The 26,488-nt window shown below is 37.7% G+C and overlaps 1 protein-coding gene across 2 annotated transcripts in view; it reads left to right on the top strand.

Annotated features, from left to right (window-relative positions):
- The window catches only part of LOC126352307 (ubiquitin carboxyl-terminal hydrolase 34), a 538,206-nt gene that overhangs the window by 20,654 nt on the left and 491,064 nt on the right, over positions 1-26,488 (top strand). For both annotated transcript variants that reach the window (XR_007565188.1, XM_050002677.1), the window contains exons 5-9: positions 368-584; positions 1,011-1,282; positions 17,236-17,454; positions 19,574-19,783; positions 21,666-21,783. Coding sequence is in view for 1 of the 2 variants with exons in the window: in XM_050002677.1 (XP_049858634.1) it covers positions 368-584; positions 1,011-1,282; positions 17,236-17,454; positions 19,574-19,783; positions 21,666-21,783 (1,036 nt within the window). In the remaining variant the exon portion in view is untranslated. The remainder of the gene's footprint in view (positions 1-367; positions 585-1,010; positions 1,283-17,235; positions 17,455-19,573; positions 19,784-21,665; positions 21,784-26,488) is intronic.

The raw sequence follows: 26,488 nt of genomic DNA, 5'->3' as shown, positions 1-26,488 counted from the left end.
GTGTGTGTGTGTGTGTGTGTGTGTGTGTGTGTGTGTGTGTGTGTGTGTGTGTGTGTGTGTACACCTGTTGTGACATGTTCTCAGCTGCCAGAGGCTGCAGTCGTGTGTGTGTGTGTGTGTGTGTGTGTGAACAAAGGACTTTGATGGCCGAGAACTTATATTGTTACAGCCTTTTTGTTGTGCCTATCTGCTGCTCAGCATCTCTAATATATGGTAAGATTTTTATTTCATGTGGAGAGTGCATATATATGAGATGATTTATGTTATGTGTAATTTCATTTATATAGTCATGTATTGAGAAATATGCTGCATTATGTTTGAGAATTGTGCTAAATGTACATACAGAAATTCCTTCCTTTCTGCCTAGGCTGGTGGACCAGCGGCGATGACAGCATGTTTTGAGAACTCATCCTTGCCTGTCCCACTTGCCCATGCACTTGTTGCAGTTGTGTGCAATCTTAAATTATGGCTCAACTATCGTTCAGTTGTACAGTTGTTTGTTCCGTTGCGGTCACGTGTGTTGAGATACATGTGCGGCCTTCCGGATAAGGATCTTCGTGTACCTGGTATCAAAACAATGGCAGGTAATGTAATAAACAGCACCCTGGAGATTTTTATTCTTCCACTGAAAATAAGGAAGTTTTTGTCCTGTGGAATTATCAGTTTTAATGTAGAGGAAAGCTGTGGTACGCAAATGCATGTTACATGCAGCAAGGGATCAGTCATTTCTTTATAATATTAAAGATGTTGTGTTTAAATGCTTTTGTGAAGTGTCACTATTTTCTTTGTAACAATAGTTTGGTTTCAAGTAGAGGAAATATATCTGATAGTAAGTGTAAAATAATTTTGAAAGGAAAGAAACAGAAACATTTTATTTTTGCTTCCTGAATGCTAATTGATAAATTAAAATCAACTAGAATGTGATTCTGTACTAACACGGTAAAATTTAAAAGGTAATTTAACCTAGTGTTGGTATTTAGAAATAATTTTTTGGTTATTCTGATTTCCAGATTTCATGTGGAGTGCTGTGAAGGATCCTCTTGATTCACCACTTGCTTTTGACCGTGATGGCCTTGATTTGGCTTTTAAATATTTTACCAGCTCTACACTGACTATGAGGCTTGCAGGAATTGCACAGATCAACAGCCACATCAACATGTTCAATGAATTGTGCAACAATGAAAGCATAATGGAAGTAGAAAATGTAGGCCAGAATCTTGCCAACTGGCTTATCGAAAACCAGATTATTTCGCACATATTTGGACCAAATCTTCATGTAGAGGTATGGAAAATTAATTACAGTCTTCCCTAGTGTGCCACAGATTAGTGTTTTTCTGTATATTTAACTTTCTTTTCCATGTTTAAATTTCTGCAACAAAGGACTGACTACTTCTGGTACACAAAAAATAATATGTATGTTGTATAATAAGGAAATATAGGTGCTGCATATAGGTAAATTAAAGAACCCTTGGGAGAAAAGAGAAATGGATGAAGATGAGACGTCTGTGTGATGACGTGGGAAGAATTTGATAGAATGCAGCAAGACCAAAGTTTAAACAAGGTGCATGTGAGAGACAATATTCCTTTATTCTTATGAAGAACCTTGGGATAACTGACAATAGCAGAACAGTTCTACTTGATATACAGGATACTTAAGACAGGCACAATTCTCTTGCCTTGAAGAAGACTAGTAATTCCAATACCATAGCAGGTGGATGCAGCCAGTTGTGAGTTATACCCGACCATCCGTTTAATGAGTCATGTTTGCAAAATACAAACAAAAATTGTTTATAGACAGAAACAAATAATGAAACTGAAGTGGAGAATATCAGTTTTGGTTCTGGAGAAACATACAAACACATGAAGTAGTACTGAGTCTATGATGTATCTTATGTGTTAGGCTGAAGAAAGGCAATCCCACATATACCATTTGTATGTTTGGAAAAAGCTTTTGATAGTGTTGATCAAAGATCACACTTCCAAATCCTGAAGGTATCAGGAATAAAATACAGGACATAAAAGACAAAATGCCACTCGGACAACTAAATACAACCTGCTCAGAAACCAGACTGAAACTACGTTGTCAAAGGTGGGGCAAAGGACATGAAGGGAAGCAGTATTTGAGAAGAGAGATAGAGGCAGGATTGATGATGGTTCCCCATATTATTCAATTTGTACAAAGAACCAGCAACAAAGGAGAAGTTTGAAAAGGAATTAAAATTCAAGAAGAACCTAAAAACTTTTGAGGATTACCGATGACGTAGTAGATCTTTCAGGGACTACATAGGACTTGAAAGAACAGCTGACTGGACTGCGTAATGTCTTGAAAAGAGAGTAAGGCAAAGCCTCAGTAAAAGTGAAAGTTTACTGGATTGTATTCAAGCTAAGTCAGGTGATTCTGGGGCATTTGTATTAGGAAATGAGGACATTGAAAGTATTATATGAGTTTTGCAGTTTGGGAAGCAAAATATCTGGTGACAGCAGAACTAAAGATGCTGTAAAATGAGAATTAAGAAAAACTGTAGAAATAACAACATTGAAAATAAATTTAAGTGTTTTAAGGTTGAAAGTATTTGCCTGGAGTGCAGCCATAATGCAAAAGTGAAATATGCACAGTAAGGAATACAGACAGGAGTAGAACTGTAGCTGTTGAAATGAGGTGCTACAGTAGAATGCTGAAGATCAGATGTGTAGATCAAATAACTGACGAGGAAGTGCTGAATGCAGTTGGGGATAAAAGAACTTGGCGTAAAAGAAGGATTGATAGGACACATTCTTAAGAGTCAATTTGGTGATGGAGGGAATTGTGGTGTGCAAAAATGTCGAAGAGAACAAGGGTTTGACTACAGTAAAGAGATACAACTGGATGTAGGTTGCAATAGTTACGCAGAAATGAAGAGTCTGCATCAAACTAGTCATTGGACCAAAGACAATAACAGCAATAATATAATAAGAAAAATTCCATTTCGAAAATTTTCAAACCACATGTATCTTCTGAAGATAAGTACTAGCAATCTGCTTTGCAGCATTGCGAGTTTAGAGAACAGTATATAGGTTAAGTTTTTGGTGACATTATGCATTTTCTGAAAAACTGTTTTTGAACTCACCTGTTGATGTTTTACCTTATAAAGCAAACAATATGGTAACATATTCCTGGAAATGGGCAAAAGCCACATCACTTACTTAAGGTATTTCAAATATCTATACAACTACTGAAAGCGCAATTTTATTTTGCCACATGTGTTTTGTTTTGTTAATTTAAAGCATTGTCTGTTCACTGGAATCAAACCACTTGTGGTTCAGCTCTAAAACTGTTCATTTCAAAAGTTTTTAGATTTAGAACCAAACCATATTTGTAACTATGTTTGATTTAATACCATTTGTGAAGTTCCTAATGAATTTAAAAAAAGGCAAAATAAAAATAAATTGTCAGTAGTCAACAAAGAGGGATTTGAAGTATGTTGACTAATTATAACTACAGACACTGGCTATAAAAAGTTAACAATTTATTGAAGTACAATAAAAGTAAAGTACTATTTTAAAGTAACAGCCTCATGGAAGTGATGTTTTTCAAATGTACAGTTCATATATTTCTTTGTAATTTTGACAAGTGTAGTTTTTCTTGTGAATATCCTTTTGAGTTAGCAGCAGTCCATTCATTAAATAGTATTTGATCACCCAGTGTTGCCCAGTTGCTTATTTACTCCAATCTTAACATTGGATACCAAAGAAATGAAATCAACTTGTAAATTAGGAACTAACATGGGTCACTTACATGGCGCAGAAATGTAAATGAAGTATATAGCTTGTAAAGTAAAATCTTTTAAAAGTTTGTTGTAATATTAATTTAACACACAACTTGATTATATACAGTTTTTAAGTTTCTCTCACTGCACAAGAGCAAGAATCATAAAGGTGTCCATAAGAGAAATATGGCGGCCTGAAATTCACCCCACAATACTCAAGACGAGTAGATTGTCAAATTGGCCGAATTGGAGCAGGAGAGGCACCACAGGTTATTTTAATTTCCACTGTCTATACTTTTCCAAATAAATTCACAAAACTTTTGTCAGTATGACCAGGAAGGATTCAGGATTCACACTCATAGCAATGGAAGTTCAAACACGTAGCAAAATAATTTTTTTATTTTGCATATGAAATTTCACCGTTCTTTTACTTACTATTGGTTGCATTTGTTGCTATAGGTATACTTTTCTTCATAAGTAAAAGAGATTCTTCAAAGAATTTTGCACAACATACAAACCGTACTTACAGGTGTATGCAACACTAGAATTTATTTAATTTATGAAAAAACGAATGAGCGTCTACATTTTAAACTTCATGTTTAGAAAAAACTCAAATTTTGTAGTGAATTAGATTAGATTAGTACTTGTTCCATAGATTATGAATACGACACTTGGTAATGATGTGGAATGTTTCAGGTTTTTATCACAGTTTTTAATGGATTTGGAAAATTCTAGAGTTTTTACATTAAGGAGTTTGTGTTTAATAATCATACCAAGTTTGAAAGTAATAGGATGTTTCTTTTTTTTTTGTTTTTTTTTTTTATGTCACATGTACCTAAGTGCAGAAATTTTGTTTTGCGGGAAATGGCCATTAAAGTTTCTGCTTGTATTTGACATTCTTTTAGAACTGTCCAGCACCATAAGCAGGTTCCTTTTCATATTCTAAATCAGTTTTCTTCCTTTTCACATTCCTATGATGCACTCTTCTTGATTTTATCATCTCCAAAAATGATTTATCTGCTTTCACTACATGCTCTCTGTCTATCGCATACAAAGCTTTGGTGCAGTTCACTCCGGGCTGAATTCCCATTTTCTCTAAAACGTATTTCCTGCTTTGCACACCATCATTAAAACATGAAACTGTATCATAAACACCAATAGCAAGTGCATTTCTTCCTACAAAAATGGTTTTTGGCCATCTTTCCCATGCACGTTGGTTAAAACTTTCATTTGGGTATTGGGTACCACCATGAAGACATTTCAATAAGTTTTCATATGCAGGGTCCCTGAATATAGGGTTGATGGCTTCCATTACAGCAGTTGGTAGAGAATTCCTGTAATGATATTCTTCACCACCAGCAATTGACCTTCAGTAGCCAACCATGATTCATTTCCTTTTGGGCACAAGTTGGGAATAGGTAGAGGTCTGCGCAGATAAGAAAAGTGCAATCCGCACCGCATCCGCAAGGTCCTAATTCGCAACTGCATCCGCAGCAATTAATCCGCATCCGCAAGTTGCTTATCCGCATTTGCATATATTTAAGTTTTGAATGAATAATTAATAGTAATAAACAGTAGTACTTAGAATTATGGTATTTGATGACATAGTTATTGTTATGGTGCCATTTCTGCAACAACTTAACTACTTTTGTCTTCTTAAATCACAGGAAATGCTCTATACCTACTCTAAAGCATCTAAAGCAGACCATTCCAAACAGGAAAGCATTGACGCTCTGGAGCACACACAGTAGCAAATCGAATCTCGTGAGATTGGAAATGCTATTTAAAAAAATAAAATTAAATGTAATAGTATTAAATGATGAAAATACGTGTGTAGAAGCAATTATATTTCGCTGTTCTTGTGCCAAGGCAGCTGAAAATGACGATGGTTTTAAACTGTTACTAGCACGCTGCACCATTTACCAACAGGTTTTTTTGTAGTCCCTGCTTGGATGTGTCAAATTTTGAAGCCATTCATGTCAGCTGATGATTTTATTATAGCTTACGCGTTCAGTCCTCGTCATTTCCAGGTGAAAATATTTACAGCATTAGGCCTACACTGCAAAACACTGGCGCACCTGTGAAAAAGTTAAACTCCCAGCAATAATTGATGTTGTCTGGAAGAAATAACTCGTCTTCCGAAGAGTGACAACAAAATCAGTGGTTATAGAAATTAGGAGTCCATTTAGTTTTAGCTAAAAATACAATTGAAATCTCGAACTTCACTTTTGGCTGATTTATCGAATTAAGACCTAGCGATAAATGAAATGTCTGTTTCATTCTCAACTAAACAAAGTTTTTCACACTTTAAAACATCCTCAGAATCGGTCTAAATTACTAAGACAAAATTTGCAGTAGATTTCGCAATGAATACTTTCAATGTTAAAAAATAATTTTGAGTTTAATGGAACTGCAAACGATTTCAAGATGTGTATGTAAAAACCATTGTCCCATAACTTCAAATGTTAGGCACTGTTTCCTGTTAAGCAATACCGAGTTACAGTTAAAATGTTCAATTTTATTACGAACTTCAGCCCTTATCTTTACTAATTGGCTGGTAAATTAAAAGACATTATTATGTTGGATGATTTGAATATTTTGTAAGTTTTCAATGCGATCAGAATAATCTTTCACGGGCTATTGCAGTCACAGGTTGTAACTAATTACAAGGCCCGCCGTGCCACCGCTCTGGCCGGGCTGTTTCACTGTTCACAAAGAGCGACAGTGATTGGCGGCTGCAAATGTTACAGTAGTGCACGCTAAAATTTAGGTAGGCACTTATGAGATCATCATTACCTAGTTTAATAATAAATAATATTGACGTGTTAGCTGTTGAATGTTCTTGTTGGGAAGAGGAAAAACTTAAAATTGAGCTCTTTAATATGAAAATTACAACAAAACAAATTGCTTGTTAAATATTTCCTTCTTTTACCTAATGCTACTTAAATGTTCTTGTTGGGAATAGTAACAATACTAACAATATGTCAAGGAAATTCCTTACTATAAATATTACAATAAAAACTCACAGGCTTCAGATTAAATGTTTTCAACTTCTGCTTGCTTCTGATTCAAATTCTGTAAAAGAAAGAATCAGATGAAAAAAATTGTAACTAATTCCGATAAGCCAAAAAATACAGTGAAGTAAGAGAAGCTGTACAAGTACCTTTTTACTTTGGAAGATTACTATGAAGGAACATATGTCATCAATCATCTGTGGCTTTAAAGACATGCGTCGGTCCTGCATTATTTGTTCCGCAGTAGAGAAGCTTCTCTCAGATGGCACACTGGACACTGGAATGCAGTGAACGAAGTTTGCGAGTTTGGAAAGACGCGGATAGACGTTTTCACGTCCATGCCACAAAGCTATCAGGTTAATGCCTTCCGAAAATTGGACTTTATCATTAGTATATCTGAGAATTTCATCTGACGCAGAGTCAAGATCTCGCGTCGATTCATCTTCTGAGGAATCTTCAAATTCATTAAAAAGTACGTCAGACTTCTGTTTTTTTTTTTGCAGGAATTCCAGATGTTGTTTCCTCCTTATCTTTTAACTGTGGACAATTTCTCGCAACATAATTTTTCGCTTCCTTCATAACTTCATCTTTTTCGACACTGCTAAGAAATTTTAGGTTTTTATATTTTGGATACAAAAACGTTGTAAGTTTATGGGTTACTGTTATGTCCCATTTGCTGATTAAAATAGATTTGGCTGTACTCTTTAAATCTATCAGAAATGGGCTGTCGCCATCATTTTTTACAAGGAAGGAGATAAGTTTAACTACCACAACACACACAAGTAAAGCTTAGTTGTTTTGGAGGCTTCGAGATCACAATAAGCTATTTTAAATGGTGTCAGAAAGGTTATTATATCTTCCAACATCCTCTTGTCTATAGAATCAATCAAACTATCTTGATTTTTCTCTGACAAAATTGACAGAACTTCAAACCATTGTGAATTAATAGGCTCAAACATATCCAATTTACTGTTCCATCGTGTGTCTGTATCTCCTTTCAGTGACTTCTGAAGGCGATTTTGAAGACTAGATCTTTTAATGAAAGTTGTGATAGCTCAACAGTAATTTATTAGTCGCTGCACGTCACTCTTCTCATCATTCGCGTCTCCTCAAGTCGTGTGCTCCAGCACAGTATTAAGAATGTGTGCTGAGCACGAGAGCCTCTTGTATTGGCGACGTGCTGCCACAAAATTTGGAGCCGGCCAGAGTGGCCGTGCGGTTCTAGGCGCTACAGTCTGGAACCGAGCGACCGTTACGGTTGCAGGTTCGAATCCTGCCTCGGGCATGGATGTGTGTGATGTCCTTAGGTTAGTTAGGTTTAAATAGTTCTAAGTTCTAGAGGACTGATGACCTCAGAAGTTAAGTCGCATAGTGCTCAGAGCCAGAGCCACAATATTTGGACCTCTATCCGTAACGAACACGATGTTATTCACAGCACTGAATAAATTGAACGACCTTAGTATCTTAATTAATTCATGTTTAATGTTTTCTCCTGTTTTTTTTAAATTAATTCATGTTTAATGTTTTCTCCTGTTTTTTTTAATCTCACTCTCAAAATTTCAGATGCACAACACTGGATCCTCAAGTTTCACTTCTTCATAACTAACATAAAGTGCAGTCACTCCCATATAGTTTAATTTACGATACGAATCAGTCCATAAATCGACAGTTAGTCCTCCACCTATATCTCTGAATACATTCTTCACTTCTGCGAAGACAGATTCACGCAGATGATCGGCCGTTTCCTTCAAATTTCTGGATATTGTGGTTGGATGAGGTAGCAGTTCCTTAGCACTCACTGCATCGTACTTGGCCCCCACATCAATAAGAAACTGTGCCGTCTTGAGAAACCCAGATCCACACGCAGCTTCGAATGGTAAAATGTCTTTGCTGACAAGATTGATAAGTTTTTCTGTCGCGGCTGTCTTCAAATTTGGCGGAACTTCAGGAACTTTCACATCTCTCTTGGAATTTAAATAAGTAATTATGCTACTTTGTTCAGCCTCACACGAATGTTTTAGCAAATTTGAAGTTCCACTTTTGTGTCCAGTGTAGGAATATACTTTTTTACATGTAAAACAAGCCACTATATCTTTATCTTTTTGTTGCCATCAAATACGTATCTGAATTTTTTCCAAATTGGCGATTTCAATATTTTTTTTTTTTTTTTTTGCTTCACTAATGTAAAATCACCTTTTTCACCTTACACCAAATTGTATCCATCTATATGGTGTTCCTTTGAAGAAAGAACTCTCACTGCTAATTGCTACGATGCAAGTTGTCACTCGGTCACTACAAAGCGCTAGCTGAAGGCAGTAGAAAATTGCAACGGGCACCTGTCTCATAGACAGTGGGCAGGTTTGCCACCCAGAGAGCACTTCACAGGCCACACAAAAGACACGGGAGCGGAAACGGATTAGGTGCAGGTCTCTTGGGTACAGCTACGTCGGTCGTAGCCAGAGGCTGAGGACAACAGACATTCGCTCTACCTGGGCCCTGCAAGATTCCAAGAATGTCAACAGACATGAAGTTTTCAACTAACATTGCAGCATACTGGCCAGATGTCTTGCTCATTATCCGCAGTTGACCTGTGGATATCCGCACCGGTTGCGATTTTGTCTGCCAAGTAACAAATACCGCGGATATCCGCAACCGCGCAGACCTCTAGGAATAGGGTTATTGTCTGTGGAAATTTTGTGGAAGTATAAGGCACAAACTGCTTGCTTCATATTTTTCAAGTCCCCTGTGTTCCTTCTTATTGCCAAGCCATAATATGTAGCTTGTCAATTTCTGCATCCTTCACTTGCCCTGTCCCTTTTATTCCCTTCCCATCAGATTTTTTTTTTCATGACAAATCTTGCCTCAGCCTTCTAAGCCTAATGCCAACTCTTTTCTATACATGTCCCACACATTCTAAATTCTGTGCAACAGTCTCAGTCCATATGGAGCACATTTTTGAACCTCAAGGAAAGCTCTACTATCACCATCACCAAGGTACTTTACATTTCACAGGCCACGGGAGGCAACAGATCTGGTAAACAAGCTGACAACTCTCGGCATTTCCATACTTCCACTTGAGCCTTTATAGTTCATATTGCATTCATGATCTGGAATCCCTTTCACACAACTATGACAAAATTTGCTCAAACGTCAACATCTAGTACTTTACGAGTGTCAACAGATGTTGTTGTAACACCATCATTCAATGAAGTGTGCTCTCTTTTTTTTTTTGTCAGGTACCATCAAAAGCGGCCACTATGTCTCTGTCACCATCATTTTCAAAACAGATTCTTCTGCAGCACTTTTCATTGATGATTCTGCAATTTTTTTAACAGCCCCAAGCCATAAAGTCTCTCAAATTTTGCTGGGGACAGTGGAAGATTATCACTCCACAAAGTGTTCTTGTTGCCTTCTGTCCACTATATGAGCTAACATCCCAAAGATGCTTGGGCTCACATGCGGTTCCTCTTGTATGTATTGGATCAAACTCATCTGGGGGTTGACCCGCACATTTTGCATTACAAGCCCTAAATTAGACACTTGTGACCCTTTGGTTAAATTATCTATTTGATGGCAATTTCGCAAAATTCTGAGTTAATATAACACATAATAACAGCAATAATAATATCGGGAACTAAATTAATGACCCATCAATGATGTAGGCCCCACAGTTGTGATTTGGTTAGAATAATGTTTATTCAGAAAGCAAGCTAATAGCAAAAGTGGCCATATTTAGAGTTACTGTTACACTCGAGGGCATATCCATTTGACACAGTTCGATCATTCACAATCGCATCGCGAATTACAAGTCCGATACTTCAGCTCCTTAACTAAGCAAAAAGGTAGAGTTCACACCAGGTGCGCGCTGCTCACCGCTCAGAGACTAAGTCCCGCGATACCACACAACACGGAAGTTTCTAAGTCGTTTCACTTCCTAGCTGCCTAAAGACCGACTGTCCACTTTTGCATCTCAATCTGAACTGAACCCTTTGGTGTCTCCAGCCGAACTGTCTGCTTTCGTGTCTGCACCAGCACTTCCTCTATTCATCCCTGGCTGTGCTTCCCGCACTCCGAATATACTTGTTCAACTGTCTAGGGCAGTTCTCTTTCCTGAAGCCTCCATCTGACTGGCTACAGCTTATCCTACATTATTTTACATTTTAACATAGTTAAATATGCAAAGCTTGACCGCTTTCATGTTCTAAATAAAGTAACTATAATATCCATCACATAATAAACAGTAAATTCTTTTACATAAAACAGTTACAATTTCCTTCTTAGCTTTGAATGCCTTGCATAAATGTGCTTTCTGATAAATAAATAAAAAACAAAAGTAACTATTTTGCACTAAACATTACAGCAAATATTCTGTTACCTAAGTTTCAATAAGGTGTCATGCTGTCATCGTTCAATGTGTTTTGTGTGGAGGAAATGATCTGATGCCTAACTAAAATACTGATAATTTAAATTTACTATATATTTTAAACAAATAAAGTTACAGAGTTGATATTTACAGCGTTTGTCATTTTAATGATGGGCTTCTATATGAAATGTCGGTCATTAAGTTCCTCCAAAGCGTTCAGATTTTAGCATTGCCTATACTATTATAGATGTGACCAAAATTCAAGTTCTTTGGAATCACCATGAAATTTATGGAGGATGGCAGATTAAAATTACTGTGGCTTGATTCCCAGCATTACTACAGTTTTCATAAATGTTACCCTTTATAGCCAATCTTTGGTCCGTCATATTTAACACTACCACATCTCCTCGGCCACAAACGGCTTCTACTGGGTTTCCCAGTGACATAGGGTCTCGTCTGTGTCACCCACACATTACAGCACTTAGGCCTCAAGACAATAGACGCCTGTGAATATCCCCATCTCATGCTGAATCTGCACCATTTGTGGCACTTGGTCCTGGATGACAGGGTTCGTTTCGCAAATCCTGAAGGCGCCATATACTTAAATGAGAGCGAAATTCTCGTTAAATTGCACCTACCAATACAGTGCGTGCCATGTGCTAACCTCAAATTCACATTATAACTTTTGTTTATGATTTTAGATGTCATACAAGATGCAGCAATGCTGCATTTGCTGGATATCACAGATAAGTTTGTAGCAAGGCCTTTCCTGGGACTCTCAACTTCCACCACAGAAACACACTTCACAACAAAGCAATGCTTGCACATAACATTGTCCAATATAAACTGTGACAGTATATTAACATCAAGAGTAACATTACACGAACCTTCAGATTGACAGCCTCCATTTTTATTAGCATCAAAAACAAGTTTCCTTCTTGAAATACTCAGTGGTGGTTTGTTTACCGGCTCTGAGAGGTTGCAGTCTTGACTGACTGGTGTAACATCTGTTGTAACACCCTTTACTGTGCATCTATTGCCTTGGTGACATTATTTACAGTTGAAGCAATGAATTCTAGGCATATTGTGCGATAATATGCCACAAACGAAATCAAAAATAACAGAGCCAACTGAAAATTGTTTCAAAATTCACACCACACTACAAGCTTGTAACGATTCATGTTGAATATTACTTAACTTAAGTTTCTTCTGCCTGGTCCATTGATAAATGAACATGAAATTTTCATGCGTCACAAAATTTATTCAAAACAAAGATTCCAAGACTTACCAAGCGGGAAAGCGCCGGCAGACAGGCACATTGAACAAAACACACAAACACACACACAGAATTACTAGCTTTCGCAACCGATGGTTGCTTCTTCAGGAAGGAGAGGGAAAGACGAAAGGATGTGGGTTTTAAGGGAGAGGGTAAGGAGTCATTCCAATCCCGGGAGCGGAAAGACTTCCCTTAGGGGGAAAAAAGGACAGGTGTACACTCGCACACACAAACACACACACACACACACACACACACACACACACACACACATATCCATCCGCACATACACAGACACAAGCAGACATATTTAAAGGCAAAGAGTAAGGGCAGAGATGTCTTGGAATCTTTGTTTTTAATATATTTTTCCCATGTGGAAGTTTCTTTCTATTTTATTTACATCATCATTAATTTGAACCCAACAATTACGTTTGTTATTGTCTCTGTTGCATTTCGAAATCTTCTCTATCATCTTACTTTCACTTTTCGTTGGATTTGTGTGTGCGAGTGTACACCTGTCCTTTTTTCCCCCTAAGGGAAGTCTTTCCGCTCCCGGGATTGGAATGACTCCTTACCCTCTCCCTTAAAACCCACATCCTTTCGTCTTTCCCTCTCCTTCCTGAAGAAGCAACCATCGGTTGCGAAAGCTAGTAATTCTGTGTGTGTGTTTGTGTGTTTTGTTCATTGTGCCTGTCTGCCGGCGCTTTCCCGCTTGGTAAGTCTTGGAATCTTTGTTATTAATATATTTTTCCCATGTGGAAGTTTCTTTCTATTTTATTTACAAAATTTATTCACATTAATTGACATCTGAACTGCACACTCATCATGTAAACAAACCACAGACAGGCTTCACTGATCTCTTTGACTTCCAAAATTAACTTCAAAACTGACTTCTCGCAACATCGCTTTATATAGAATTTGAACAATAGCCTCCAAAATAAAGCATTATTGATTTTGTACAATTTTGCTGTTACAATTAAAATTTACAAAACGTAAAGAAATTGTTGTTACAGCCGAATAAGGTGTAAAATACAACATTGAATGACAATCTTTTATAGCAATATCTTTAGTTTTCCATAAGAAAATCATTCTGAACTTTAATTACAATAATGTTTCTTGTATTATTTTAGTTACGTAATTAATTACAGTTTGGATTTGGTTACTAACATTCGATGGTAGTACAGAGGTTGTGCTTTATTTGATTACATACATAAAATGCACAAATAAGGCTCAAATTCTGGAAATTGGAAAACTGTGAGATGTAAACAATTGGAGAGTTAATTAGAAATATAATTACAAAGAATATTAATTGCAGAGGAAGGTATAAAAATAAATAACAAATGAATATACATCGCTTGGTAATAACTTCTAAGTTGTTTCTCAAGATAGTGAGGTCTTCCGTTACTGGATTTTTAGATTACAATTTTGTTAATTAAAACCATTGATTTTTCATGCTAACATCTCTGCAGTCTCTAGTTATTTATTGCTAAGGACTTATTGCTTCAATTTCTTGATTTGTTACTTAATTTAGTGTATGTGCATAATTTTATCAATGACAACAATCCACCAATAATTACAATGCACGACCTTTCAGATCATTCCACACGTGTTTTCAATGAGTATCAAGTTCTTTATCAAATAGGACATAGTGATATATATAAAGACACACATACAAGGCCTTTGGAAGCACTGAATTGTCCGATAACTATCTGGATGCATATAAAAAAGGTGGTATCAGACATTTCATATGAATTTTGGGGAAGGCTGTATCGTTATAAGCTTTTCAAAATGGAGAACAAACAAAAATCAGCACTCAAAACAATGCATATCATTAGCAGCAGAGGAAGTATCGATATCAATAGTCCCTTGTTTCATGAGTAACAATCTCTGGTGCAAACATAAACATTTGAATTGTACAGAGTGAAATGCACTTACATATGACAAGAATGTTGTGTGAAGGGGTGTGGAGCTGCATCTTGGTACAGTTCAGACCTAATAACGTGCCTTATAATCTCTCAAATGTATACAACAAGATATTCAGGAAGATGCGCACTACAAAATAGGTATATTCTTGGAAAACAAAATTATTTGCGCTTTCCCTCTGCTAATTAACTGCCAACCAATGATTGTTGATTGTGGTCGAGAACACAAGTGTCACTAAAATTGGTTGTGTCTTATAGTTAAAAGGGCAATTTTACAGACATTATAAATAAACGATGGGAAGTTTAGGTTGCAAAAATCAACAATTTCGAAAACAATAGATTGCTACTCGTCATAAAGATGACACACTGAGTTGCTGACAGGCACAATGAAAATGCTGTTACACACTAATCTTTGGGCCAGTCTTCTTCAGAAAAAAGAGAACACACACATTGACACAAGCTGGCACACATGACCACTATCTCTGCCCTCTCTAACTGTAGAGCTAGAGCCAAAGCAGCTGGAGACAGCAGTCATGTTTGCCTGCTTATGTGAAAGTGTATGTGTGTTTTCCTTTCTTTTCTGGACAAAGCTATGGCTGATTGCTTAATGCATAACAGTCTTTTTTTTCATGCCTGTCAGATTCTCAGTGTGCCGTCTTTACAGTGAGTAGCAATAGATCTGTCTCATTTATTGTAGATATTAAAAATATCTAGCTCTGGAAAAGTGAATATCCCTGATCTGCTCAACAAAATCTGACTTAAGTTTTTATCTGCTCCTTGTTGTACAACACCTTATGGTGACTGAGTGTGAGAATTAATTTAGAATAAACTAAAAAAATTATATAAATTGTCACCGTTCTAGGTTCCATAACAAGCTGGAAAGGGAGTAGCTTTGCAGTTATGACTTCTGTTTATTGAATTCACATATCCACACAGCTGTGTTCATTGAAAATTTATTAACTCGCATGTAATATATTTTAAAACATGTCAGAACCCTCCTCGGGCATCTTTCAAAGGCCATCAGTATTCAAATTCTCAAGCACAGAGTAAATGAAGCCTGCATAGGCCATACGATTATGACAACCACCAGCCAGCAAGCTGCATAGTTTGGCTGTCACCACCATCTTCTAGCCCAAAGTTTCTTTATTAATTTTGAAGTAAATTAATAATTTGGGCAGCTGGCCACATTTTCACAGTACATGGTACACTGAGATAGTGATAAGTTGCAGATAGGGGTAGCAGTGGTAGAATTTAAATAAACAGTTTCCGTAATATTCATCTTATGTTCTTCTTCTTCATTTTCTTGTTAGTCGTAGGCTCATAGTTCATTTTGAAATGTAACTTTTTATACTGTTCTAGAGGATACCCGGCTAGTGGACTTTTAGGTGTTCATTTTCTGTCATTTCATTTCACATCACATTCAACATCAACCATGATGCTAACACAACACACACAACCTATACTCCATCATCGCACATCAAACTCGTACTAATCACTACCCAAAGAAAAAACGTATACCTCCATCAACATGTAGCAAAGAAAATACTTTCATCTATCGATCTATTTGTGCAAAATCATCTTTGAAACATATATTTCAAAAATAAAGTACAAATAATTGTTTATCATTGCTTATCTTTTTAAGAAGTCCATAATCATAATTACATTAAATGTTTATATCAATATTATGAGAAGGAAAGTTGATACTCATCATAGAATGGAGATGTTGAGTCGCAGATAGACACATCAAAAAGACTCCTACAATTAAAGCTTTCAGCCATTAAGGCATTTGTCAACAATAGACATACATAACCCCCCCCCCCCCACACACACACACACACACACACGACTGCGGTCTCAGACAACTGAAACCACACTGCGAGCAGCAGCATCAGTTCATGATGGGTGGGAGTGGTAACTGGGTGGGGTAAGGAGGCTGGGGCGGGGAGAGTATGTTGAAGTGGGGGACAATGAAGTGCTGTAGGTTAGATGGAGGGCAGGGGAGAGGTGGGGAATGGGTGGCGGTGGGGTAGCGGAAAAGGAGAGAAATATGAAGACTGGGTGTGGTGGTTGATTGACGACTGTGTAGTGCTGGAATGAGAACAGGGAAGGAGGTGACTGGGTGAAGACAGTGACTAATGAAGGTGTTCATATATGTGATGTTTTCACATTTTTGTATCGCTGTATGGTAGAGGATTTCTGGGTTTTCAGCATCAAGCTGGAAATCAGTCATTTCATATGATTTGAGATCGGTTAGTACGTGTATCTCACCATAACCAGTTTTCTTGCAGTAGTAATTGGCAAAAAAATAACCAGGGAGTGACAGGTCAGCTTGTTGGCTGGTGGTTGTCAAAGTTCTATGGTCCATGCAGGCTGATCTCGGTTTACTCTGTGCTTGCGAATTTGAGTACTAACGGCCTTTAGAAAGTGTGTGAGGATGGTATTTCAGTGTTTTAAAATGTATTAAATGTGAGGTGGTATACTTTCAATGAACATAGCTGTAGGTGAGCTGAATAAACAGAAGTCAAATCATAACTTCTCTTGTCAGTAACTTCAAAATAATTTGGTGTTTGTGCAGTACGTTATAAAGCACCATCGTCATTAAATTTAATTTTTTTTAGGGATAATTTGTAGTGTAGTGCTTTGAAGTTTGTATATTTGATGCATAATCCCAGCTGATCCATCAACTTTGTTTTATTTATTACATCCAAAATTAGAATTAGAACACTAAAGAAAAAATGGGTGGTGCAAATATCTCAGAATCCCATCCCCGCCTTGTTTATTTCTGAGCTACGAGTTGGTACTGTTATTGCATGTTGTGTTGAACAAATCAAATCAGTTTTGTGAAATGTGTGCAAAGTAAATTGTTTTAACATTCATTGAAGAAAGTATCCTTGCATTGTTTGTTTTGTTCTAGGTAATAAAGCAGAGTCACATAATACTCAGCTTTTTAGCAATGGAATGCAAGATAACAGATGAACATATAGACATTATTTGGCAAGCTGCACAGTTAAAACACTGCAGTAAGCAAGTTCATGACCTCCTTCCTCCACTCATTAAAAACTTGGAATCTGGGCCTGTGTTACATCTGTACAATCTTCTTTGTAAAATGGAACCTAAAGACCACACAGAGCAGGTAAATATTTCATACTGTTTGTGTACTGGCAATGGTTACATCTGTGGTATTAAAGCACAGGTAAGTAAGATGGATTTGGAATGACTTTCCAACCCAACTCTTATATTGTGTTTCTTGTCAGTCTATCAGAATGTGAGCTTGCGTTATTGTGGAATGGCATCACTTAACCCAGTCTTCTTGGTCGTTGTTCTTCAATTGCGTCTGCAAGACCACTCAGTTGTTGACAGTTAAATGTCAAGAGTGATGGTAAACCTCAGGGAAGCATTTCATTGTACACCACACTGTTGCTTTTCAGACAGATGCACAACATGATTTTTTGTGAATGCGTGCAGATCTTTTTACAGGGAGTTGCTGCTTTGCTTGGGCATGACAAATCCTTTCTTTTCCTTATGTTACCATAAAGACACTATTTATCATCACCAGTAACGGTACAGGATAGGAATGTCGGCGTTGTTCACAAGGCAGTTGATGATGAACAAGCAGAGATGCACATATGGCCACTGGCTGATGTTTGTGATTTTTGGCTTAGAGCATGTGGTATTCATACACCCGATATTTGAACTTCCCCCCATTGCATGCATATGTCACATGATGGTGGAATGAATCACAGTTCATCATGTTTGCCAGTTCTTGAGTACAATGTGGATCATTGGGGATTAATTTGTTTAAATGATCTTAATCAAACCTCAAAGATCTTCCTGGACGTGGAGGGCACTAATGTCAAAATGATCATCCTTAAGAGAAAACCATTTTCTTGACATCCCCTGCCCAATGACATTATCACCATTCCCCATACTCTACGACAGTAGTTGACCTGTAGTGTGATGATAATTAAGTGTTGTTATCAATAATTGTACAATCTCTGTGTAACAATGCTGTCATTCAATATACTGCAATACGTTTATTAAACTGCTGTGAATACTGTGTGTCATTCTGCTGCATCTATATAGCATGTGCTTTGGGATGTGCACAAAATTTTTAGCATGAATTTTCATTCTGCAGTGTAGGGTGCAGTAATTTGAGACGTTCTGGCAGATTAAAAGTGTGTGCAAGCTGGATTGGGTTTATAATCTGGGACGTTTGCCTTGGAAAAGGTCCCATGTATGGGACGTTTGCCTTGGAAAAGGTCCCATGTATGAGTCAGAGTCTGGCACAAAGTATCAATGTTGAGAGCTGATTTTCATGTTAGTTTAGCTTTGCTTGAGGATACTTAGCCACTGTAGTGTTCATTATAGATGGCATAAAGCAAACAGGACACACATTATTTTAAGAGATGACAGTAATAGTTGTCCAAGATACTAAGTTTTCCAGGGAGAATCGGGAGCAGAAACAGTAGCCCAATGTGGTGGTCATCCCAGTATTTCCAGTTATCTGGGTAGACAATGACTGGACGACACAGATACCAGACTGGAGGCATCCAAAATTTTCTTATAAGCCCCCCCCCCCCCCCCCCCCCCCCCCCCCCCCCCCCGTGCATATGGTCACCTTTTTTCTTACATACCACTGTCGTAGCATTGGAAAAGGAATAGAAAGAGATCTGGAAAGTAGGGAGAAGATACTTCTACATTGAAGCTTTGTGTTGGGCCATATATAACAGACTGGTGTTTAGTACTTGCGTGCAAAATGCAGAAAAGACTATTGGTTGGTGCACAACAAGAAACCTATCATTGACATTTTCAAAGGATGGGAGCAAAATAACAAACTGATAAGATTGATGTTCTCGTATAAGTACATCACTTAACATTTCAAATTCTGTTATGAAATGTAGTGGATAACCAGTATTCAGAATACTAATATTCGCCAAACTTTTTATTTTAATATATCAATAAAAAAAAATTTTATTGTAAATGTGCCAACAAGGTAAATGAAAATAATAAGCTGGGATGAAATTATAGAATTTCATTATATGGATGTTTTTGGTTGCTTCATTATGTATTTTAGAAATTTGTTTATAACTTTAGACTTTGCGTATGATTTTTAACTAACAATGAAAAGTTGAGTCCTGAAAAATTAACTTGTTTCTAAAAGTAACTCATCGATTGAACAACAGTCAGATGTTACATTTTGTGATAATTTTGCTACTTAATTATATCTCATGTGTTTCCAAAATTATTTTCAGAGCCTGTATCTTGCTTCAGCACTTATAAAATTTATATGGACAAGTGCTGGAACCTACAGCCAAGTAACGACTGAGGCTCCTTTTTTATCAATGGGAAATAAAAGTGTACTGAAACCTGGTGTTAATGGCGCAAGAACCAACCGAACTGGTGACGTTAGCAGCAGTGAAAATAGCATCAGCATGGAGAATAGTAACTCTGAAGATGAGCAGGTCTGTATTCGAGAATTGTGTTTTTATCCTTTTTTTCTCTCCGGGTGACATTTCTTGTGATACATAATAAATAAACTGAAAACTCTCTCTCTCTCTCTCTCTCTCTCTCTCTCTCTCTCTCTCTCTCTCTCTGACACACACACACACACACACACACACACACACACACACACACACAGGGAAACAGTAGTAAAGATATAAGCAAAAAAAATTCTTTTTCATGTTACTTTTTATTGAATAGTCTACATTGAGGCGACAATTGTCGTGGGATAGCGACATGAGCATATACTGATGGCAGTAGTATCATGTACATGAGGTATAAAAGGACAGTGCATTGTTGGATTTGTTATTTGTACTCAAGTGGTTCATGTGAAAAGATTTCCAATGTGATTACTGCCACACAGCAGGTATTTTCAAACTTTGAATGCTTAAATACAAACTGCCACAATACAGCACTAGACATGAAAAGATGATTTTGCATCATGGCAGTGCTCAACTCCATGCTCCAAAACGTGTCAAAACATATTTGGAAATGTTGAGATGGAAAGTCCTACCCCCCCTGCCATATTTATCAGACATTACTCCCTCTGACTACCATCTTTTTTGATAATGGCACCAGCCTGGCTGACGAACACTTCCAGTAATTGGATCAATTCTTGGATCTCCTCAAAAGATGCCCAATTCATCCACCACAGGAGTCACATGCTGCCTGAAATATGGGAGAAAGTATTGCCCAGTACTTTGAACTGTAAAGTTTTTGTAAGTTTTTTGCAATAAAGCCTCTAACTTTGAGAAAAAGCAGAGGAAGCAAAGTTGTAGATTTAGTAATATGTATGGAATGTGTTCTGAATGAAGGCCACCATTAAATAATCTCCCCCTCCTCAGAAACAATGAAAGAAAAACCATTTTACTGCAAATGAGTTCATTTTTTCTCAAAACAGTTCCCTTCAAAATTTATTCACTTTTGTACATGTTCAAGCTGTTTGTTGAGCACCTCTGTAATGCTGTTGCACAGACTGAACAATTCCATGACAAAATGCATTGCTCTCCCTCCCTCCCTCCAAAGGAATCCAGATAGAAGAACCATACTCAAGAATTGGTAGAACAAGTGCTTTATATGCCACTTCCTTCGTGGATGAGTTACATTCTTCCCTCTATTTGCTTTTTGCGGTCATTTCACTTAAGTTTGCTGTGGATAGTTAGTTCTAGATATTTTATGATAATGTAGTTTCCAGCAGTTTATCATCAATATTGTAGTTGTTCACTAATATGTTTCTTTTTCTTTGTATGCACAATATATTATATTTATTAAAAACAAAGATTCCAAGACTTACCAAGCGGGAAAGTGCCGGCAGACAGGCACATGAACAAAACACACAAACACACACACAGAATTACGAGCTTTCGCAACTGGCAGTTGCTTCGTCAGGAAAGAGGGAAGGAGAGGGAAAAATGAAAGGATGTGGGTTTTAAGGGAGAGGGTAAGGAGTCATTCCAATCCCGGGAGCGGAAAGACTTCCCTTAGGGGAAAAAAAGGACAGGTGTACACTCGCACACACACACACACACATATCCATCCGCACATACACATTTGTCTGCTAATTCTCTAAGTTCCATCTATTCTGTCGCCAGATGGTTGACACACTAGATCCATACCATTCATGGCAGATCATCATCTAATACTCGCTTCCGAAATTAGAGATGTTGAGTTTGTACCATTACCTTCTAGAAACACTGGTTTCCTTGCTTGTCATTGATTTCATGCTAAATGATGATTTTTGGTTACAGGAACAATAAAAATGTATAAATACCATTTCAGTGATAGCTTTACATTCTTAAAAAAGTACAGCATTTATTTGTTATCTTATTTTTGTTTTTTCAGGGCTGTTGCATGCCATCAGATACTGCTCAGTTGCTAACAAAGGAGAAAGATCAAAGTGATAAAACAGTAAATAACAGCAAACACAAAAAGAGCCCCATTAATGTTGAAAACTCTGACGGTGAGTGCAGTAGTTTTTATTACAATAAATGATTGATTACTTGGTGTTGGAATTACAAAAGATTGTCTTCTCTGCTTGTATGAAGAAGGAAAAAGATCACTTAAAAAGAAAATATATGGCTCATTGTGCGTGAGGCTAAACAAAAAGTGAAAAGGAAGCATTTCTGAAGGATAGCTTATTAATAGACATAATAATTAGTCTAGTTAAAAGTAAATGGGAGATTGTAACGAAGTACACTTTAGAACACTGCTTAGCTGGAAGTGCTCTGTAGTGGGACAAATGATCTAACAGAAAGGACATTATTTAAATCACCATGGCAATTAAAATAGTCAGCTCAAGAATATCACTTACAGTCACTTGCTTGATTTGACTGTTTTGCATGGCAGGACAAAATCCAATTAGGACGCATTCCTGTAAATTTTACTGACATGAAGTTTTTTTAATAATAATAATAATACCTTTTTTTTGGGGGGGGGGGGGGGAGGAGGTTGTTAAGTGGTACAGTGCATGGACTGACTTTTATTCTCAATGTTTTGTATTTGAATTCATTAACTCAAAGGTAATTGTGTCTACTGAAAGCAAAGTGTCAACAAATTCCATTTGTTCCCACAAAAGATACTGATTTGCACTCACAATGAGACCATGCAGACTGGCTCACTCCAGTATTCTTAATATGTATTGTATTTGAAGGTCAGTTCCGCTAAGTGTGAAACATGTTCATTTATCAACCCTTTGACCACTGTGGAAGTGTTAACTCCTCATGCTCTGCCACTTCCCAGGTACTGAGGATATGTTTAAATGCAGCCTGTGAGTTTTCCTTTGAAGTGATTGTGTGTCCCATTCCTCAACTCTGTCATTGCTGTGGCTCGAGTTACTTCCGTATGTTGGTGAATAAAAAAGTTTTGAGTATTTATCATATAAGATACATGCCTCTTTGCATGCTATAATTTGCAAAGAACTTTGTTTTGATCTCTTGAACCATTTGTGAAATATGATGGTTGTAATGACCACATGACTCCTGATACGCAGGGACGGAACTGCGCCCCATGTGCACCCGTCCACCCGATATAAAAACCAATAATTCAAGAACAAAATCAGGTATCATTCTGCTCTCAGTTTTAAATAAAATGTCGGTATCTTACCTGCATTTTATACACTGTGACGTATCATTTAAAATCAAACATATCCCACGTTTACACAATGTGTTTTTATCTCTGCAAACTCATTAAAATTTCGTGCAGTGATTTACTCTATTTGGTGAGCACAGTAACTGTGACAAATAATAAAAAGATATTTAGTCGTCTGTCAAACAAAGATATCAGATGGTAAGATGTGCAACCATCAAGTTTTTTCACTGAATAGTTTTCTTAAAATTAGATGATTACATATTTCATAGCAGCTGAAATGCCATCTTACAGCATGTGTAGCAACATTAGGCAAGCAGATACACCACCATCAAAGCTGCAATCAACACAGAATGCAGAGAGTACATCTGTAGCAGTCAAAGGATGAAGGGTCACTGGTAGCTGAGGGTGTAGCAGTGTAGGTCTCGAAATTGCCAAGTTTCAGGTTTGATTTTTGGTAGTAGCAACTTTACTGTACTGTTACTTAAATTCTTTATTACCAAATGGAAATGTTAATTAACAGATATTGATTAATAACTTTTAATATGAATCATATCTTTTTACTTTAAAATACTCACAGAAAAAAAAAATTGAAATTTTAAATCAACACACAGGAAATCCCAGATAGGAATATCAACAGTGTAGGAAAAGATAGATTTCTACTTACTATAAAGAAGTTGCAAGTTGCAGACAGGCACTATCAAAAGACACTCACATATAGCTTTTGGCTACAGCCTTCATCAGTAAAACTTGCATGTGCACCTATCCAAGCACACCTCAGCATGCACGACCGCCAACTCCAGCATCTCGGGCTGGAGTGCAACGTCACGTGGGATGCAAGCAGCAATCTGGAGGGGATGGGGAAGGGGAAGGGATAGTAGTGTAAGAGTAGGGAGAGAGACAAACGCTGTGTGGTGGAGTGTGTAGGGACTAGACTGTCAACAGGTGCTTCGTCAGGGGGTTGTGGGACAGGGAGGTGGGGAAAAAAGGATAGGAACGGGGAAAGACGAGTGGATGTGTTGGCAGAGGGCTGCAAATAAACAGGGTGGGAGATGAGAATGGGAAGGAGATGACAGGAGAGGTGGAAACTATTGGTTGAAGGATGTGAGGACAGTATTTTACCATAGGTTGAGGCCGGGATAGTTATGGTAGCGGCTGGATAGTCACAGGAGCAGAGAATGTGCGTTAAGGATAATTCCTATCTGTGCAGTTCAGAAAAGCTGGTGATGGAGGGAAGGATCCAGATGGCTCAGGTAGTGAAGCAACCATTGAAATCAAGTGTGTTATGTTCAGCTTTATGCCACCGGATCTACTTTGCTCTTGGTGACAGTTTGGCGGTGGCTGTTCATCCTGTTGGGCAGCTGGTTAGTAGTCATACCAATATAAAAAGCTGTGCAATGATTACAGCAGAGCTGGTAAATGATGTGGCTGCGTTCAAAGGTGACGCATACACTGACAGGATAGGATAAACCTGTGACAGGGCTGGAATAGGAAGTGCTGGGTGGGGGGGATTGGGCAGGATTTGCACCACAGGGATATGATCCTTGTGGCAAGAGGTTGGGATTGGGAGTGGTGTAGGGATGGACTAGGATGTTGTGGAGGTTGAGTGGCTGACAAAACACCACTTTAGGAAGGGTGGGAAGTATCTCAGGTAGGACGTCCCTCATTTCAGGGCACGATGATAGGTAATCAAAGCCCTGATGAAGGATGAAGTTCAGTTAATTAAGTCCGGGGTGGTACTGGGTGATGAAGGGGACACTCCTATGTGGTTGGTTCTTTGTGATGGTGGTAGGATTGTGGATGTGAGGGGATCTGGCACAGGAGATCTGTTTGTGGACCAAGTCTGTAGGCTGTGAAGGCCTGGGTGAGACCCTCAGCATACTATGCAAGGTAGTTTTTTCACTGAAGATGCTCTGTACCCAGGTGGCCAGGCTATATGGGAGGGATTTTTTTGTGTGATAGGGAACAAAGATAGGGTGTCTTGGCCCTGGGTCCATATCAGGAAGGTACCATCGATGGACCTGAACCAGACTGGGGGATTGGTGTTTTGGGAGGCTAGGAAGGTATGCTCTAGAAGGCTCATAAGAAGGCTGGCATAGGAGGGTGTCATGCAGGTGTTCATGGCTGTGCCACAGATTTGTTTATATACCTTCCCCTCAATTGAGAAGTTGTGGGTTAGGATAAAGTTAGTAAGGCAAGTAAGGAATGAGGTTGTGAGTTCGGAGTGTGAAGGACGTTGAGAAAAGTAGTTCATCTCTCTTCCCATCTGTATACTACCATCCCTTCCCCTTCCCCAACCCCCTCCTGATTGATGCTTGTGTCCCACGTGATAATGCGTTCCGGCCTGAGATGCCGGAGTTGGCAGCCATGTATGCATGAGATTTTCTTGCTTTGTGTGTGTGTGTGTGTGTGTGTGTGTGTGTGTGTGTGTGTTGCTAAATTCAAATTGTATATGGTTTTTATAGACATATGAAAGGCCTGTATATTAAAAAAAAAAAAAATACGTTCATGAATAATACTGTTTAATCTCCAGAAATGAGCAGGTAGTGTTTTGTATTAGTGGTTCCAAGACTTGCACACACTGCTACTAGTGACTCTTTGAATGTGCTCAAAATGTTTTGTACTTTACAGTACTCTAAAATATTCTGATCTTTAAAGGCAATTTTTTTGAGCTTATTGGGAATTGCATCATACTATTTGTTAAATTAGTGCTGTGAGCACTGATGTTCAACTTCCTGGAAGAATAAAGATAATGAAGGAGGGCCAGTCTGTAAGATATCCTTGCCAGATCTCCTTTTAAACTGTAAAAATAAGAAAAAAGGGAAAATATTGAACAGAAGTACTCTAGTTTCAGTTTCAGCTCCACAGTAACAGTAACTGTGGAGGTCCTTCAAGCATTTCTAGTTTTCAGCTCTTCCATTGTTGCTAATACTTTCAGCAAAAGACTGAACTATTGAACGGACTATGCGTTGATGCTTTGTTAGAAGTACAACAGTGTACTGGAAGTCAGTCGTGATCAAAGCTTTCAGTGACTCTTATGTGTGGTTATAACACACTTATTTACTGTGAACTTCTTGCAATTATCATATGAATCATTCTGCTGTAGATAAGGAACAATTTGCCACCTAGCATAATCCTAGTTCTTACTGTAAAAATATCTTATGTGGATTTCACTATCCTGCATTCACATTCACAATTTTTGAAGTTGTTAAGCATACTTCAGTGAATCTTCATTAAAGAAGTTACCCTGTTTCTTGCAATAAGAGCTGAGAGTCTTCAGAATATCATCATAGTTCATCTTGTATCACTCTTCATGAATTCCTTTAATCATGAAAAGTAAAGATGGAAGATAATTGTCGTTTGTAGACTACACTATGTTACAAGATTTTTTTTTATTTTTTTTACTTATTTATTTATTTATTTATTTATTTTTTACTTGCATCATTTTTCTACTCCATCTAGTGTCCTTGATTATCTGATTCACCCATCAGCTAGTGTCATTTTTATAATTCCGCAGGAAAGAACACTCTAATAAGAACAATTTCTCGGGCTGTGATATTTAATCAGTTCAAGTTTATTTT

This window comes from Schistocerca gregaria, chromosome 1 (assembly GCF_023897955.1).
Source record: "Schistocerca gregaria isolate iqSchGreg1 chromosome 1, iqSchGreg1.2, whole genome shotgun sequence".
Taxonomy (NCBI): domain Eukaryota; kingdom Metazoa; phylum Arthropoda; class Insecta; order Orthoptera; family Acrididae; genus Schistocerca; species Schistocerca gregaria.
The sequence above is the reverse complement of the archived record's forward strand: the minus strand, read 5'-3'. Positions and strand labels throughout refer to the sequence as shown.